General features: G+C 40.2%; 1 protein-coding gene across 3 annotated transcripts in view; it reads left to right on the top strand.

Annotated features, from left to right (window-relative positions):
- Window positions 1-8663, top strand: part of NGR-A14 (neuropeptide receptor A14) — an 83294-nt gene extending 74631 nt beyond the window's left edge. The window contains 4 exon segments of one of the 3 annotated variants that reach the window (NM_001134239.1): window positions 751-933; window positions 2280-2690; window positions 7896-8039; window positions 8071-8663. In NM_001134239.1, the coding sequence (NP_001127711.1) occupies window positions 751-933; window positions 2280-2448 (352 nt within the window). In that variant the 3' untranslated portion in view covers window positions 2449-2690; window positions 7896-8039; window positions 8071-8663. 3 annotated transcript variants of the gene reach the window in all.
- Window positions 8664-20385: the final 11722 nt, after the last annotated feature.

The following is a 20385-nucleotide window of genomic DNA, read 5'->3' on the forward strand; positions in this document are numbered from 1 at the left end:
TACGTACTTAACAAATGTTCACAATTGACTTCCAAGGTGAAGGAATAACATCGTGTAATAAGAATCAAACCCGCAAAATTATAATTTGCGTAATTACTGGTGGTGGTTCCTCTTGTGAGTCCGCACGGGTAGGTACCACCACCCCGCCTATTTCTGCCATGAATACGTTTCGGTTTGAAGGGTGGGGCAGCCGTTGTAACTATACTGAGACCTTAGAACTTATATCTCAAGGTGGGTGGCGCATTTACGTTGTAGATGTCTATGGGCTCCGGTAACTACTTAACACCAGGTGGGATGTGAGCTCGTCCAACAATCTGAGCAATAATAAAAAAATATATATATCTCTCTCTGTGCGTCGTATTCCTCAGTTCTGAGGGTCGTGACTTTACTGAGCACTTTTGTTAGGACTATGCTCCTCCATTCACTCCTGTCCTCCGTGCAGTGGATAGCGACATTGATGCTGGCTTCCAAAGTCGTCTTTATCTAATCGGACCAGCGCATGGAACTACGCCCCCTAAGCCTCTTTCCTTCCACTTTGCCGGTGATGAGAAGTTTTTCGAGATTGTCACCCTTTTTCGCAATGTGACCGAAAAACTCTAAAATCCTACGTAGGCAAATGGTGGAGAGTCTTAAGGCGACGCCTAGTTCTTCCAGGATTTACACGCGTTCGTCCGATGCGCCGTCCAGGGAATCCGCGGCATTTTCCTCCAGCACTAAAAAAGGATAATCAAGAACGAATTTCGTCTTTAGTTTCCTGAACTCCTGCGTGAATCCGGTCGCTTTGTACTGCGTCAGCGGCGTCTTCAGGCAGCATTTCAATCGCTACCTGTGCTGTCGCCGAAGCGCCTTACATCCAACTTGCAGCTCGCGTCTATCTAGAACCGCCATATGCGAAACATCGTTCCGGAGCACTCACCGGCATCGGTGCAACAGGTTCGAATCATGATATTTATTTTCCTATTAGTTAATTTAATGTTCTACGCGGTTGAAAGTGTTATTCTTGGAAAGACTGTGAATTATGGACGCTTATTTTAATGTACTAGTGATCCCTCGAAGTAGATTGTCGAAATTCGACTATAATTAATTGAAGTTATAAGTTTGTACACTATATGATTAAATTGTCAAAGACTATTACTTCTGTAATCACAGATTTTGCCAAGACTACACTTTAGACAAATATTAATAGAGACAAACAATATTTAATCTATTCTCAATTTAATTACAAGCAATAAGAAACTTTGGTAGTATGTGTAATGGTTTTTTTATTGATATAATGTGTTTTTAAGCATAATTTAAAAAAATATATTAGCATTCTGCACTCCTTCTCTATATTCTCTGTAAGTGTGGGAAATTTCATATTCTTCCGTCCGCCCAATTTTCGTAAAAAGGGGTACAAAGTTTTTGCTTCACGTATTAATATATAGATTTCCTCTTTTTTAATTAGCGTTCTTGGTTTATTGATATCATTTTCATGTATAAAAGCGACTAAGGCGCAGGTCGCGCTTGTGTATTTTACGATGATATGAAAAGTGTACATCGGACTATACAATTAGGTTCTCAAATTCATCGATAATTTAGAGCTCAATAATAATTTAGGAGGTACATGCAGTTATCTTACAATAAAGAACAGAAAAAACTGTTACATATGCTCTTGCAGTCTGATCATGAAGATCTAGACTGTTTTGTATAAGGTTTTCTAATTAAAAATTGTGGTTACGGCTTGGGCACGGCTTGGGAATGAGATTCTCTCTTCAAATCGTGTCATCTAATTATTTTATGTGCTACTAGCTGACCCGACAGACTTTGTAGTGCCTCAATCGACAAATAAAAGACCTAAACTTTTGTATAAACTTAAAAAAAATAAAAGGAATCCGTTCGACGGGGGACACATCAAAGGAAAAACAAAATTGTTTTTTTTATTTAATTCCGAGCATTTTCATATTTATCTAACCTTTTAAACCTTCTCTGGATTTCCACGAATAATTCAAGACCAAAATTAGCCAAATCGGTCCAGCTGTTCTCGAGTTTTAGCGAGACTAACGAACAGCAATTCATTTTTATATATAGAGATGTATCTGATCTATCTATTGACCTGTTTTAAAATTTATGTCGAAATATATTAAAATTGAATTACCTATATGAAAAAATTTCATGTGCGACAATCGAACTATCAAGAGCATTGACAATTCAACCTTTAATCTTGAAAAATGCGTTCTAATCGTTCACATTTACCGGCGAACCATTTATTTCAACGATGAATGTTCCATCAACTATTCCAGGAACCCAACAACAGAGAGTGTGGTAATATCGAACTACGATTACGGAAGCACCAACAAGAAGAGCAATATCATAACGAGAAACAACGCCGACGGGGTCACCATACTTACGATTAGGGACTCAAATGTATTCATTTCTGGTGAAATAGACGACAAACGCATCAACAGATAAACTTTGATTTAGATTATATTTCCATGATAAGAATTTGTATACGTTTTTATTTATTGCTTAGGTGGGTGGACGAGCTCACAGCCCATCTGGTGTTAAGTGCTTACCGGAGTCCTATAGACATCTACAACGTAAATGCCGCCACCCACCTTGAGATGTGAGTTCTAAGGTCTCAGTATAGTTACAATCCCTGCCCCACCCTTCAAACCGAAACGCATTACTGCTTCACGGCAAAAATAGGCAGGGTGGCGGTTTTTTTTTTTTTTTTTTTTTTTTTTTTATGATTGAAAGTTTACTGGTGGCCCGAAGGCCTTTCCAGTTTCACCAGGACAGGTGGGCGAGCAAAGGCTCAGCCAAGAGGGGTGGGATTTGCTAACAACTGCCCGAGCGCCTCCGAAGGAGACCTAACAACTCAAGAGCAATTGTTTCGCGAATGAATCTACTACCGGATCGGAATCGCGACCCGCTGAGAAGATCCGGCGAGAAACTCAGCGGGCTGATGCATGGGTTAGGTTGCACGTCGACCTCTTTGTCGAGTTCGACGAGTACGGTTACCGGGGTCCCTAAGCCTGCCCCTAGTATTAGAGCTGAAGGCATCTAATGCAAAGGTTATTGGATCTGATGGATCCGTAAGGACGTGTCTAGGGCGTCGACGGTGACTGGCTCCTGCATGATCAGGATTCGGGGAGTAGTCAGCGGCGGCAACGATAAGGCGATTATCATGACGCATAGCCTTATCGAAGTATCGTTTCGACGCTGACTTCATGTATTTCCGAATTGATTCGAGGCCCAGGTCGTCGTGTAGGTCAACGTTCCTCACGAACCACGGAGCCCCGACAGCTAACCTGCAAAAGCGGGATTGTAGGGATTGGAGGGTGTCTATGTGTGTGCGGGCCGCGTGAGCGAACACCACACTCGCGTAAGTCATGACGGGCCTTATGCAAGTTTTGTAAAGTGTCACCTTGTTCCGAAGGGACATTTTACTCCGCTTACAGATCATGGGGTAGAGTCTACCGAGAATAAACGCGGCACGGTCACGGACTGATTTTATATGCGGGCGGAATGTCATCGATGCATCCAGGGTAACGCCCAGGTACTTGACCTTCCTGGCCCAGGGTATGGGTTGTCTAAAGAGAGTAATCGGGGGTGTGAGATTCCTCCTCCTAATCCGGGAGGAAATCCGTGTGGAGCTTCCCCTCTGAAATAGCACCGCAGTACTTTTCGCTGGGTTGATGTCTATGCGCCATTTTCGGAACCACTGTCCTAGGGCTAGGGCTGCGCTCTGAAGCTTCTTCGCGATTAGGGACTTATTTCTACTAGAATAGTAAACAGTCGTGTCGTCGGCGAATAAAGCTAAATGGGTCGGCGGCGACCGGGGAATATCGTTGACGAATAAGCTAAATAGGAGGGGTGAGAGGACAGAGCCTTGCGGGACTCCAGCTGTGAGAGGTCGTGGGGAGGAGCGGGTTCCCTCGACTCGATATCGAAAAGAGCGGTTCGACAAGAAGTCCCGTATGATGAGCACGAGACTATCCGGCACGCCCATGTTGAATAGTTTGAAAATCAAACCATTGTGCCAGACTTTGTCGAACGCTTTTGCGACGTCGAAGAAGAGAGCTCCCGTGTATAACGGTTTTGGTCGATTAAGCCCCACAAGAATGTGCTCCGTGAGGCGGTGCACCTGTTGAACGCATGAGTGATTTGTACGGAATCCGAATTGTTCATCGATAAGAATGCCCTTGGATGAGACGAAGTCTCTGAGGCGTTTGTAGAGCAGACGCTCATACAGTTTGCCTAGAGACATGAGGAGGCTAATCGGGCGGTAGCTCGTCGGATGATTTTTTGGTTTACCGGGTTTATGTATGCCGATAACGTCCGCTTCTTTCCACACCGCGGGAAAGATACAGTTCGCCATAGCGGCATTGAAAATAGATGCCAACATCACGATGAGTTGGACGGGTAGAAGTTTAATAACGCGGTTAGATATACAGTCGGAACCGGGAGCCTTGCGAGGACGTAGGTCTTTGATCAAGTCTTTAACTTCTATCGGGGTGACGGGTGGTAACGCATCCGATGGTGGCAAGGAGGCTCTGCGTTCTACCTCACTGTCTACTAATTCTACATGAACAGGGTCCACGGATTGAGTGCTGGGCGTGCACTGGGTTTGCAATGTATCGGCCAGCAGCTCTGCTTTTTCGTCATCATCGAACGCCGCGAGTCGGCCTGAGGGGCCTACGAGGGGGGGCATAGTTACTACCGTATCCGATTTGAGAGTACGAGCTAAGCGGTAGTAAGACCTTTGGGAGGGCGCGAGTCCTTCTAAGAAATCAGACCATCTGGCATCTCGGACTTCGGCGATGCGAGACTTTACGTCGCGTTGTAGGGCACGCATTCGAATACGATTTTCCGCGGTAGGATACCTGTCGTAGGCGCGTATCGAGGCGTTCTTAGCTCTAAGGAGTTCCCTAATATCGTCGGACAATTTGAAGCGGTGAAGGAAGTCCTCCGCTACAACTTGTTTCGATGACCTATCTAATGTCGAGGTGATGTGTGACGTTAAGATGTCTATGGCTTCAGCGGTATCCTGAGGAGACGGGATAGAGTCCGGGTTAAACGGGAGCGATGGTGGATCAGATTCAGCCAGGCTGATGCCCAGCGTGTGCCAATCCACCACAGTCCTCGTGACGGGAACGGAATCGGGAGCGCGACCGAGCTTCATAACGACGGGACGGTGGTCTGAATCTAACTCTGAAACTACTTCGATCGAGTGTAAGCGCAGAGTTACGTTTTTTAATAACGCTATGTCGAGTATATCCGGGCGATGCGCGATATTTAGCGGGTAGTGAGTCGGGGTTAGCGGAGCGACGATATCGAAGGCGAGATCATCGACTAACGCGTCAAGCCGCCTGCCATTCGGGGTTGTGGTGTGTGAGTTCCACCTGATGTGTTTACAATTTAGGTCGCCCGCCAGAATGACAGAGCTCCCCATACCGAGCAGCGCCTCGATATCACTGCTTAGAACGATCTTATCCGGTGGAAGATAAACGGACGCGATAACGATCGGCGCGTGTCCCGTCAGTGAGATTCGGCACACTGATGCTTCGATATTAGCGAGCGCGGGAGGATCGAGCGGGACGCAATGCAGGGCTCTTCTATAGTAAATGACGGTACCACCACCACGGGCAGAGAGCCTGTCGTTCCTGACCATGTTATAGTTCGCGATTTTAGGGTCACGGCGCGCGGGCTTAAGTAGGGTCTCCTGCACTAAAAAGATATCAATTTGGTGGTCACGCAAAAAGTCAGAAACCTGATCACGTTGATTTGCGAGACCGTAAGCGTTAAAAAATCCTATCGTTACGGATAGGGGCTTTATTCTACTTATATACGCCATTGATTACCGGCGGAGTGAGGGGAGGACGTACGTATTTAATGACGCGTATACGTCGGCGTATTCCTGCACAACGGCGATAAAGTGTTGTGCAGTGGAGGCAGCGCGAATGGCGTCGCCCAAAGCGTTAACGCGCTCAAAGTTGATCGACTGAAAGAAGTCGATCGCTAAAGCGAGATTGTCGGACGCGGTCGGAGGGCAAGTCGCGGGAGAGGGACGAGTCGCGGGAGAGGGACGAGTCGCGGGGGCGGGACGAATCGCGGAGGAGGGAGTTGTAGCCGTGTTCGTGTACGGCAGTGGTTTTGCCCAGGCCGAGACACTGGGCACCGCCGCCGGAACGAACGCTGGCTTAGCCTGCGACGCAGAGGGTGCCGAGGCTTTGATGTCTGGGCCGGAAGCTCGGAGGCGGTTTTGGCGGGCGACGCGGCGATTTATTTTAGGGGCTCGGGGGCAACCACGGTAATTCGCGGGGTGACCCTGTGTTCGACACAGGACGCAGCTAGGCGGTTCCGTCGCGGTTTTTTGGTCGCGAGCGCAGAGGGCCGTGGCGTGATCGCCCAAACACTTAACACATCGGGGGCGCGCGTGACAGTTACGGGAAGAGTGCCCGTACAATTGACAGTTATGGCACTGGCTAGGAGTGCCTTTTTTATGGGGAGCTTCGACAGCGATACCAGAGAGCCTACAGACGGTCTGTGTGTTAAAGATTTTCTTACCCTCGGGGGTAGGCTGGAGAGCGACTAGAACCATATTATATGGCTCCCTACCGCGACCGGTGTGCATACGGTGCACAGAATTCACTGGTAGGCCTTGTTCTAACAGGTCGGCTTTTACAAGCTCTACATCTAACTCTTTAGGGATTCCGCGTATTACAACGCGGAGTTCGCGCTCCTCCTGGAGCGTATACGTATGGAAACTTATACGCTCCTTACGGAGGTAAGAAGAGAGGGCCCTATGGTCGTCGGGTGTTTGAACCTTAATTTGAATGCCGTTCGCGAGGTTACGGGCATTCGTGAAATTTATATTTTTGGCCTTAAGGGCCAGGCAAACTCGATCCCAAGCTGCCTTCTCCTGAAGGATAACCGGGGGAGGGGTCTGGGTTTTATTTTGTGCCACCGGACGCGGCGACGGAGTGGCACGGGCTGGGGGCGCAACGGGAGTCTGAGGGCGGGGGCGCGACGCGTTCACGGCTTTGCTAATTTTAGCGGCCGCGGGAGCTCGAGACTCCGCGGCACGCTTCTTACCCTTCTGTACCAGGGTGAATCCATCCGTCGATGAGGCGGGGGCGAGGTCGACCTCCATGTCCGAGTCAGAGTCGGAGCACGAGGAGGCGGGTGCAGGCGACCTACGAGCAAGTGTAGGTGTTTTAGAGGGCGCGACGGAGGCCGCGGATGATCGCTCAGCTGAAACGATGGTCACGGCGGACGACGCAGCAGCTTTTCTCGCCAGTATAGGCGACACGGGAGCGGCAGGCACGACAGAGGCTGCGGTGCTCAATGCAGAAGCTCTGCACGCAGGTACAGGCGACGCAGGAGCAGCGAGCGCGGCGGAGTCCTCGAGAGGGCTCGCAGTGTGATTGGCCTTGAAGGCCAAAAACTCCGAGGCGAGCTGTGGGTGGCGAAGTCGGAGGAATTCCGCGAATACAGCGTCCATGATCGCTGAGTACCCAGGTGGGGCGGCCCCGGGTCTTGAAAACACTCGCCTTGCGGCGAGGCCCCAACTTCTCGGACCTGAGCGGTTCTATTGAACACAGGTGGCAATGCGGCGCGATTACTACAGGACAAAGAAAAAGTACAACAAAACAGAAATTACGAAAAGAAACAAAACAAATAAATACTTGCAGGAATCCACTTTGTCGGCAGATGTACCACGAACACAGAAACAACAAAAGGAAACAAAACAAATAAAAACTTCCAGAAAGAGCACTTAGTCGGCAGATGTACCACGAACACAGGCCGCGCGAACAATGGCCGGGCTAACAAAAGCCGGGCGAACAAAGACCGGGCGATCGAGTGGACGATGAGCACGTCCGCACGTGACGGGTGCCTCTATCGGAATGGGGGTGGCGGTATCTACCCGTGCGGACCCACAATGCGTCCTGCCATCAGTAAAATATGTATACTAAAGATGTGAGATTTATATTACTCGTAGGTACTGTATGATAAAATGCAAAATTGTAATTTATTCTGCTGCGAATGCTACACTAATTACAAGTAATTATTTGGAGTAGATAACAAATAATTAATTCGGATAAAATAAAAGTTTTATAAAAATTTATTTGTTTAAAAAAAAAAAAAAAATCAGATTCTATAGTTACTTAATATTGAAACGTTCTAACTTTTGTAGAGTTTGAAAAATCCCAATTTTATACTGAACTCATTATCAAGACCAAAGAAAATTAGTTTTTAAGATGAAAAATGTTTAATAATATTAGATTGAAACATTTTTAGATTTTAAGTGAACTGAATAGCACGTAATGTTTGAAAAATAAATAAGCTATGCTTATAATATGACTAAATTATGATTACACCCGTAGAAAAACGAGAATCTTCGGAAAGCTCTCAAAACTTTTTTTTTTTTATAATAATTTTATCATTCCAATTTTTATACAAAAGTACTATTTATACATAAGCTAAAAATATAAAGATTTAATATAAGTAATTATAATGCTGTTACATTTAAACATTATCATATAATGATATAAGTAAATAATTGCTTTTTTTAAACGTAAATTATTCAATAAGTTTATAGAATATTCATTCCTATTCGAGTAGTACAAATGTAGTAGTTTTTAGCCAAAAATTCAATTCATATAATAAATGGATGTCTGTAACGAGCTCTTTTATTTGATTCTACCTTCATTTTTACCATATATAGGAGCTTGTTGTTTGTAAGTACAGAAAAAGTCATGAGATATATAATGTTACGCGCTGGGGTTTGGGATAAATAAAATTCTACCGGAGTACAAGTTAAAAATTTGTATTCAACACTTAGAACACTTAAAACACTTCACAAACACTTTAAAATTCTCAATTCTTTTTTTTATTTTATTTTTTTATTGCCTAGATGTGTGGACGAGCTCACAGCCCACCTGGTGTTAAGTGGTTACTGGAACCCATAGACATCTACAACGTGAATGCGCCACACACCTTGAGATATAAATTCTAAGGTCTCAGTATAATTACAACGGCTGCCCCACCCTTCAAGCCGAAACGCATTACTGCTTCACGGGAGAAATAGGCGGGGCGGTGGTACCTACCCGTGCGGACTCACAAGAGGTCCTACCACCAGTAATTCGCTTCTTCCGCTTCACTTCAGATGATCCGTTCGCTGTTTCGCTTCGAATAGTTCCGATTACTAACTAACTGCGTGCCATCGGATTCGGCTATAGATGGCGTTATTGTTACCAGTTTAACATTATTAATATTGTTGAAAATAACGGTGCACACATGAATACCAAGTTTACACGGTTCGAGCTAGCCTGTAAACGTAACATACGAGCAATATTAAATTCCAAGAACACCAGATAAAAATGTAAAATAAGACAGATTTGAAAAGCGTGCTTGGAACGACTTTCAAAGGAAATGCAAAATGGTATTTTTTTAAATCACGTTGAGTGAGCCCTACAAGATCTCAGTAACATTAGAGGATATAAATTGCATAAAACTGAACTACCATCCTAAACTACTCTCGTCATGAAACCAGCTAAGGAAATCCGAGCCACTGATACATGAGTACAACTGTTTAGCCAGCAGCTCGTACTGTGAAGAGATTTTTTTGTTCACAACAAGAATGTTTCTTTATGAATGTTTTATGTATCGCAATGTACTCACAATAATACGAAGCGTTCTAAATACGTATAAAAATCTCAAACAAAGGAATGTATTTATAATAAACTAATAAAATATTGTACATTTAATTACAATTTGTCATATACAAATTTTGGTTGGTTATACATAATTACGTAATTTAAATTTCGATTTTGTATTAAGGTAGGGAGGTACCTTGGGCTCAATGTCAATCTGAGCCTTGGAGGGTCGTGAATGTTTTTCTGTCTACAGCTATTTATTTATTAAACAGTTATTTTGAGTGGTTGAGCGTGTTAAATCCAGTCGTCGTTGTTGCAATAACATATACTATAATAATTTAATTTTCCCAAAAAGTTCTCCTCTGACTTCCATCTTCAAGAATAGTGAAGCGATGAACTGTTAATACAACTATTTACCTAATACTATCTATTTCTGCTGAACTAAAATTGTAATTTCCAATTTTTTTGGTCATGATATCTAATTTATTAGAACAATTGACAACTGACACTTGTATCTCACCAGTCACAGCGGTGTTAGTCGTATATAATCTATATTAGCAAATAAATATTAACAGGGCCATTAGTTCGCTTTCCGAAACTTGCAGACAAGATTCAAAAACCTTAATATTTTATTAAAATTCAAACCGAAATTGTAGGACACTTGGGAAGAAAGCCTTATCATTTATTCGTAGGTAGAAAGCCTTATCATTTATTCGTAGGTAGAAAGGTATTTTGTCCAGATAAACGTAATCTCGATATACGGGGACGAAGATGTCAACAATGAACTTAAAAAAATCCTTAAATTTCTCCCCAATTCGCTCTAATTAGCTCCCGCGTTTCCTATGGAGCTGTTTTTTGCGCCTGTTGTATATATGAAAGAAAAGTAGTTTTAAAATGAAGCCCGCACAATTTATTAACTCACTAGACTTACCCAGCGGTTTCACCCGCCTTTAATTTGTAATTCAGAAGGAATAGAAACTCTTTGTCGTTTCCTGGAATAAATTTATTTGTGCCATTCTTTCGTCATAGCCAACAAGTCGATTTGTAAGGTCTTTGGTACGTAAAATACGAACTAGCGAACAGTCTGACGTATTATTAGCAGCAAATAGGCTTTTACCCGACGTCGCCCGTTGTTATGTATTTATTAATCCAGGATATTCTAGAGAAATATCTTAGAACGAAATTTTATAAAAAACCATGCAGCCATTTTTACGTGTCTGAGTAACAGATGTCCAAACATACAAACTTTCACATTGATATAATATTAAGCGCAGATGACAAGCAATTTAATTTAGCATTCCGTTTTTAAAATCCTTTATTCGAATGCACGCTAATATGGACGTTTTTGTGTCGATGTCCTTTAGGAACCACGTAAAATGAAGAGGGCCATTAATTCGCTTTCCGAATTATGCAGGTAAGATTAAAAACCTTAAAAGTTATACTTTCAATGCTCATTCAAAGTTTTAAATGACTATTACTGTCAATATATTAACGCGGTTGGGTTGGTTCATCAGCTCTTTCATTAATCTATATATTATAATACACAAGTCGATGTATCTAAGTGTGTTTTTTGTTATTGTCCTGTAGGCAGACGAGCATACGGTCCACCTGATGGTGAGTGGTTACTGTCGCCCATGCGCTTCAGCAATGCCAGGGGCAAAGCCAAGCCGCTACCTACCGTTACCGTTCTCTGTAGACTCCAAAACGACTGGACCGACTACAATGAAATTATCAGGAAATTTTCAGTTGGATCTAGCGGGTGATTCTGTGAAGTTTGCTAACGATCGAATCAGAGACAAATCAAATATCGGCCAGCAAAGTAGGTCGGGTTCAATTGAAACATACGCGCATTGTAGAGTACGACTTGTCAAATTAGAGAAAGCGTTTTTGTCAATAGCTTCATATTGAGGATATGAAAATACTGTTTGTTTTAACCGGCATTTCGCTTAATACGCGATATAAATCTTTGTAATTAAAGGTGCATTTTATTTGGTACTAGCTGACCCGGCAGATTTCGTAGTGCCTCAATCGAGAAATAAAAAACCTAAACTTTTGTATAAAATAATCTTAAAACAAACTAAAGAAATCCGTTCGACGGGGGACACATCAAAGGAAAAACAAAATTATTATTTTTATTTAATTTCGAGCATTTTCATATTTATCTACCTTTTAAACCTTCTCTGGACTTCCACAAATAATTCAAGAACAAAATTAGCCAAATCGGTCCAGACGTTCTCGAGTCTTAGCGAGACTAACGAACAGCAATTCATTTTTATATATATAGATTAGCATCAACAGTTCAATATTTTAATTTAACTTCAATTAAGCTTACTCCATTCAGATAGCCAAATAAGTATTTTTATTATGATATTTTTTCCAATACTTTAATGGCTCTGCTCCTGTAAAATTGCAAAAATGTCACTTAAACCATAAGCCCTTCTTCATTCACCTGCGATATAATTGTGTATGTGTCATTTCGTAATGTTAATATTCATTCCAGTAATTCTGTCACCGAAAAGTTCCGATATTTACCCAAAGAACCACACGTTATGTAATAATTCTTTGAATCCTCGAGTTACATATGCCAGGTAATAAAGAGAACGAGTTCCCGAAATTCATTTAGGTGCTGCCAATCAAGATTGCGTGTTGTAATTACGTTAATAATTACAGCTGCGTCTCTAATGTACTTCATAAAGTTTTGAGTAGCAAATTGCGATATCAAAGAGAAATCGTATCGTATAGGGTTTTCCTCGCGATGGCTTCTGGTTTAATTTGCACTGAATTAAAACGTAAACACTTTATTTTGCGTCTGCTAAGAAATTCGGTAAGTGTTTCTTGTTGAAGCGAAAACTTCTTTAGAATCGCTGTTATTTGAAAGTCGATGCAACGAAAAAGCGACAGTAAAAAGAGACAGATACATAAACTCAATTTTATGAATAACGTATGAGAAAATGAGACAGGAAGCATGTTTGCGTTCATCCACAGTGCGTTTCCAGAGAGAGATATTCTTTACCACATACCATCTGGCTTTGGAATGAGCTCCCCTCCACGGTTTTTCCCGAGCGCTATGACATGTCCTTCTTCAAACGAGGATTGTGGAGAGTACTTAACGGTAGGTAGCGACTTGGCTCTGCCCCTGGCATTCCTGAAGTCCATGGGCGACGGTAACCCCTCACCATGATGTGGGCCGTAAGCTCGTCTGCATACAAAGGCAATAAAAAAAAATTATACTGTGCTTCTTATATTCGTGATTCTCTTTGTGCTCTGCTTCGTACCTAATATTCGTACTTAATACATTCTGAATAAATCGTATGTAATTAATATATATACGAATAAAATGTAAGTTAATTATCAATCTTTCTCTTCTTCCCGAAATTTTACATTCGTCTCATTATCTTGAAGCCAACATTTTTTAAGGTTTCACTCCTACCACGTGTGAACACATGTTTTTTTATTATGTTAGGACCATCTGAATTCTTCGTAATAGTAACTTTGGTAACGAATTTTAATGCTCGCTTATTATCTGCTAATTTATTATTACAATACATGCTTCATTGTATTTTTTTGCAAGCTCTCTAAATCAGAAATCAGAGATCTAAATTTAGGAAAAAAATCCGTAGTTCCAAAATACAAGTGAAAAATACTTCAATTTTGCTCACAGATTACTAAAATTATTAACGTAATTAATATATTCCTAGTAAATTTAATTGTTATTATTTTCAGAACAAGGACGCATTATTTAGAGGTCACATGTATTAACTAATAAATATATCAACTCTGTACCTACCTGCTTTCATTTGTTTATGTTGTATGTATTTCTAATTTCTAATTAAGGCTTCGTTCACTCGTGCTTAATATTTAATTAGACTCGTAATAATTTATTTTGTCCCAAATAAAACCTGAAATTCTTTGGAAATAATTAATTAATTAAATTAGAAGAAATTTATTCAATTGACAGTTATTGAGATTTAAACATGATATTATATTTCAAGGATTCAATGGATTTCGATGTTTAGGGACAATGAAACGTAAAAGCCTTTAGCTGAGCCAAGATCTAAAAACTATGTTTTTTTATTTTATTGCTCTTATAAGTAGATGAGCTCATAGCTCACCTGGTTTTAAATGGTTACTGAAGTCTATAGACATCTACAACGTAAATGCTTCACCCACCTTGAGATATAAGTTCTAAAGTCTCAGTATAGTTACATCGGCTGCTCCACCCTTCAAGCCGAAACGCATTACTGCTTCACGGCAGAAATAAACAGGGTACCTACCAGTGCGCACTCAGAAAAGGTCCTACCACCAGTAACAGTGTTTGTGACAGTGCAAGTAGTACTCGAAGGTGTTTTGGTAGGGCCTCTTGTCAGCTGGCACGGATGGGTATCACCACCTTGCCTGTTTCTGTCGTGACGCAGTAATGCGTTTCGGTTTGAAGGGTGGGACAGCCGTTGTAAAAACCGAGACTTCGAACTGAAGTCTCAAGATGGGCGGCGACATTGACGTGCTTTGATATCTATGGACACTGGTGACCACTTAACACTAGATGGTGGTGACCTCTGAGGTCGTCAAACCTATATAATGATGTTGGGTACTTCAGAATGAATAAACAATAAAAGGCTTAATTGCGTTTTCTGTTATACGAGTATGTATATTAAGAAAACAACATTTAAAGCCCTTACTTAATCTAATAAAAAGATAAAATAATGATCTATTTTTTCTATATATATTTTTTACTTATGCTGATATGCGGATTGAGAGGCTATTTCAGCTTCGCCTTGACGTGTAGGTGAGCTCACGGGGCTCAAACTGGAAGTGTTGCCAACACCTGGTAAAATGTGGTTATCTTAGCACAGAATGCCTCAAAAAGTATCACCTTGAGATAAAAAGTTGAGTTCTCAGCTATATACTGGCTATTTCACTATTCAGAGAAATAGGCAGGATACCTACAGGTTTTTTTTTTTAAGCTGATAGCCTTGAGAGGCTATTTCAGCGGGACCTTAAGTAGTAGGTGAGCTCACGGGGCACAAACCTGACCACGTTGCTAACACGAACCCTAGCAAGAGCAGTGCTTCGCAGAATCTACAACCGGATCGGAAACGCGACCTCTTCTCAGTGTCGAGAAACTTAATGGGCTGTGTCTATGGGCTAATTTACTCGACGAGCACTTCGTCGCAAGCGACGGGTTCGGCGAGGACTGGGACCGGGGTTTGAGGGAATAATCTAATAAACTAAAGAGTTTTAAATAATAAAGGTTTTTCTTTACACCCATATTAGAAAAATATGAAAAAAGTAGTCGTTTTTATTTACCCAGCTTCATATGTTTTATTAAAAACAACGATGTGAGAAAGTTAAATATTGTTCATTATTAAAATACGTAGATATCGAATTTTAGAGCTGTTAATTTTTAAAATTATCAGGGCAATAAGATATGGGAAGAAAAAAATACAATGTTAATTAATATGTGTACGTAATTATGACAATTGCAATCTGCGGAACTGAATAACACAAAACCACATTTCCATTATCAGTGCCCAACAGACTCTGTCAGATTAAGCACAGTTAATTCATAATTTGCCAGTTCACTGGTATTATGTATACAAACAAAAACTTTTATATACATAATTTTGATATGGTTCTTTCAATACACGAAACCATATAAATGGTGACAGAATAAGGATCATACATAATCTCCAACATTGAATAATAAATTCATGATTTTTTTTTTACTTTTTTTTTGTTCAATCAAAAAATATATCGCTACGCTAGCGAAAGCATTCTCAGTCTTGACTATTAAGAAACTTAAAATCTTAAATCTTTAAACGAGCAATTCTTGTAATATAATATATTATATAATCTGAATCTCGGAAACGGCTCCAACGATTTTCATAAAATTTAGTATACTGGGGCGATAAATCGATCTAGCTACGATTTATTTTCAGAAAATGTTGTTTTATTCGTGTTTTCAATAATCAACCCTTCCCGACATCTATTGGCGAATAATAATACTATTTTTTTTAATTGAGGGCAACTAACCGCTTTAAGGACATCGACTAATAGATCATTAAACTAGATCATTAATGTAAGATCAATAGATCGTTGCACTAAGCTACATCGATATTTTGTGATGAGAGAAACAATTGATGTCACTGAATCACAGGCCTCTATTGAAATGACCAGAATAATTGTGAATCTTCCGCTGTGCTCGAACCCGGCCAGCTTGCGGCTAATAGCTCCCAAAAGTAATTAATGATTGTCCACATGCATTGCATAGTAATTCATCTAATTAAACTTGACGGAAAGTATTATTAAATTCAATTTGATTTATAGAGGAGCTCCCAAAGGCCAAAAAGAGTATAACTTACTTTAATATTATACATTCAGATGAGTTTAGTTTAATTAGAAGTTTTAATAAATCAATATTGTATGTAGTTCAAAATTTTATATCTCAATATCTTGGTTTTTTTTTGTGAGACGTGTGTATATTTATAATGGAAACTATTTTTAGTGCAGTAAGTAGTAAGTATAATTTTTTTATGCAATACATTGCGGCTTACCCTAAGAGTATTGGTAAAAAATCTAGTACCTGTATTGATCTTTAAGAATTGTCAAGACAAAGTAACAGGTAAAAACGAAAAGTATTTTATGTCATTATAAAAAATTATCCATTAGTTTGAACAAAAAATATCATAAAAACTAACCTTCTCTGAAATAATTTTGCCAAAGCGATGTACACACGTAAAAGTCAAGAGGGCAATAACCCTTGAATTAGGTGTAATTCAAGTATAGGACCGTTCATTAAACTAGAACGGCTAAATTATTCAGGGTGATGGATTACGACATTGAATCTAGTAAATAATTCTGCATTTACGAAAAAAAATAATATAATACATACTGGAGAAATTCTGAATTGAGACTTATAACCCAAGGTGTAAAAAAAATACCTAAAATATTCTTTACATCGCGTGCCCTGCGAAAACTATTGATGATAAAATAAAATCATGTACTACGACTTTGCAGAACACATTATTATTTACAAAAAGTGTCGCGACACCAGATGTTTCTGCCGTCATGATTCTAAAGCCTCGTACGGACTTTCCACAATCCGGACGTGTTGCTATGCGTATACATTCGCTGTACGCGTACCCCGCAAGCCAGGCTCGCGGCGATCCATTCGCAGATGATTCGCAGTCGGTATTTAGTCGGCAGTCAACGAAGTTGTCACGCGTTATTTGGACGGCACAATGGCAAGCCACGCGTTCCCGTGTTTCGAATAATGAAACCTCTAAAAAATTAATTTAGTTGTATGAATCAATATCATTATTATGGAATACGAAATCGTTGGATTATAGAAATACATCATTACGTGGAGATGCGTGGAGAGATATTTCAACAAAAAAGAAGATTCCTGTGAAAGACACAGACTAGAGAGTTATCAGTTTCATGACTTAAATCGTACTTAAGTCTGTTTCCTTATTGCTATCGATCGCGATATAATTTTTTAATCCAGTATCGCGGTTTCTTCTTTTTCTTTATATTTTCAAATTCAAATTCAAATTCAAAATCATTTATTTCAACTTACATGTCAGCATAAGACACTTGTTGAATGTCAAAATATAAATAACAATGTTAACTCTATCACCGGTTCCAAAAAAAACACAGTCCTGAGAAGAACCGGCGAAACAAACTCAGCGGGCTTTTTTTAACACGTCATCTCGGATCCTCAAAAAGGCGCGCAGTCAGTCAGTCAGTAATCGGAACTACTCGAAGCGAAACAGCTAACGGATCACCTGAAGCGAAGCGGAAAAAGCGAATTGAGAATTTTAAAGTGTTTGTTAAGTGTTTTAAACTATTTGTGAAGTGTTTAAGTGTTTTATGTGTTGAATACAGTTTTTAAGTTGTACTTTGGTGAAATTTTATTTATCCCGAATTCCAGCGCGTAATATTATTAAATATTAAGCTACAACAGATTGGATTTTTTTATTATTATAATAAAACCCACAATGCTTTTAGCCTATGATTGAAAACTGAGACTATATAGATATTTTGATGTCGTCGTGGCCTAAAGGATAAGACGTCCGGTGCATTCGTGTTGAAGCGATGCACCGGTGTTCGAATCCCGCAGGCGGGTACCAATTTTTCTAATGAAATATGTACTCAACAAATGTTCACGATTGACTTCCACGGTGAAGGAATAACATCGTGTAATAAAAATCAAACCCGCAAAATTATAATTTGCGTAATTACTGGTGGTAGGACCACTTGTGAGTCCGCGCGGATAGGTACCACCGCCCTGCTTATTTCTGCCGTGAAGCAGTAATGCGTTTCGGTTTGAAGGGTGGGGTAGCCGTTGTAACTATACTGAGACTTTAGAACTTGTATCTCAAGGTGGGTGGCGCATCTGCGTTGTAGATGTCTATGGGCTCCAGTAACCACTTAACATCAGGTGGGCTGTGAGCTCGTCCACCCATCTACGCAATAAAAAAAAAAAAAATCTAATATTGGGCGCTAATCACTTAGGTACAGTGTATAAAAGAAACAATAGATTTCCAATCGTATTTTTTTTATATGGGTGGATGAGGTCACAGCCCTCCTGGTGTTAAGTGGTTACTGGAGACTAGGAGTGGCTAATATCGGTTTTGCCGCGTATCGAATCGTATCTATATATCGAGTATCAATATCGGATATTGAATCTGTATATTTTCTGAATCTATATATTGATGGATGCTAATAGATTTTCTCGATATTTGAGATTTGAAACGATACGCTGATATAATAAGTAGATATAGATTTAAGTCAACGTTATACGGTTGGTTTTCTGATATCAATTTATAATATGATTTTAAAGTAATAAAAAGAACATGAAAATAAAAATATCAAAAAAACTTTCCTTCATGCTTTTATCAGGCTTAGGACTGGCTACATTATTTTCAGTTTTTAGTATTTTGTGTCTTAATTTAAAATTACAAAATATACCAAAAGAGTGTATATTTCAAAAGTTTATACAAACACAAGAAATAAACTCAATTATTTGGATTCAACTAAAAATAGAAAAATGTGTACTTTAAAAATCAAACACAAAAAACTTTTAAGTATTTATAAACACTTGTCCAAAAATTCTAGTTCAAGGTCAAAGCGCGTGAAATTAAATTCAACGATGCAAATAGGCTATACTGCATTCAAGTTAGGGTCGAAAGTTGAAACTTCTTTCCTAAATTGTATCCTGCTGATACGCTAAGAATAATCTACAGACATATGGACTTAAATATAAGGTTTACAATTGTATGGATAATACCTGTTTCTGTTTCATTCATCACATGATATCCCTATCGTGCGCTCACTCACTCTGTCCGATTCGATACGAACCAAACGAATATTGCTGATACACGAATCGGTACGATATGCCGATGCGCATCACATCGAGCAATATCGTGTATCGGCTGATATCGATATATAGATTTCGTGCGGGGCGATATCGGATTCAACGATATTGCTGCGATATATAGATATTGAATCTAGATACGATTTATATCACCCACTCCTACTGGAGACCATAGACATCTACAACGTAAATGGGCCACTCACCTTGAGATATAAGTTCTAAGGTCTCAAGTATAGTTACAACGGCCGCCCCGCCCTTCAAACCGAAACGCATTACCGCTTCACGGCAGAAATAAGCAGGGTGATGGTACCCACCCGCGCGGACTCACAAGAGGTCCTACCACCCGTATATGAATTCTCCTTATCGAACTATCTAGCAACATTCTCGTAGGATATTACTCCATTCAATGAGTAAGGAGCTGACGTTCGGTTCGTCGTAGCCGCATCCAATACCCTTTGTAAATTGGCTTCCGTCTTCCGCGGTCAATAATTGTCCAACACAATATCCCGCTGTATTGGTTTCAGTGTAACATCGAAGGCTAACACACAACACACATTTTATTCATTTAAAATTCTGACGTTTTGTCATTGCAGTATTTTATGAGTTCCCCACTGGTGATTATTAAAATTCATAGTGTCTAAAATTTAAGGCCCTAAATTCGTAATTGTTTTTTTTTATTTTATTCGAATCAATACAAAGTCAGGCTTACAGTTTGCACCAAAACAATTAACTCGTTAACACAAAAAACATTATTAAAATTATTAAGTACTATTATTATGATAAAAAATAATGTTATTATTTTAGAAAAAAGTTTTTCCCAACTATCGGCAATAAAGTCAGCATTCTGGATTTCGGACAGAAATTTGTTTAACAGCGCAATTGCCCTGGTCGTTGGACAGTTCCTAACTCTACGGGTCCTTAGCCTCACCAACGCCGCGAATAAGTGGTGGTGGCGGCGCACTCCCGCCCGCGCATACTGTTGCAGGACGAATAGAGTCATTTTCCGTAGTGCCAAGGGATTACTTTACATTTAGGGTCAAAGAAAAAAAATTATAAATTATTTTTAAAAAAATATTTCACAGACTAAATGAACTGCGAACTTTCTATTATGCACTTCATACTTCAGTGTACACAGAGCATATACATATAATTGCTTTAGGGCCTAGTTTGTATTGTAATCGATTTTAGCCGTGAATGTGGCTCACCCGGCTGAGTTGGTAACTTTATACTGCTGATATATAGTATATCCCACCGTCTTGTTTATTTCTGCAACAAGTGCCTTCCGTCTTAAATGAATGATCAAGTGTTTTTAAAATCAAGACCTTTACTTCATAACTCTAAGTGGGTGACAGCATTCTCGTTGCT

Source organism: Bombyx mori, chromosome 3 (assembly GCF_030269925.1).
Source record: "Bombyx mori chromosome 3, ASM3026992v2".
Taxonomy (NCBI): Eukaryota; Metazoa; Arthropoda; class Insecta; order Lepidoptera; family Bombycidae; genus Bombyx; species Bombyx mori.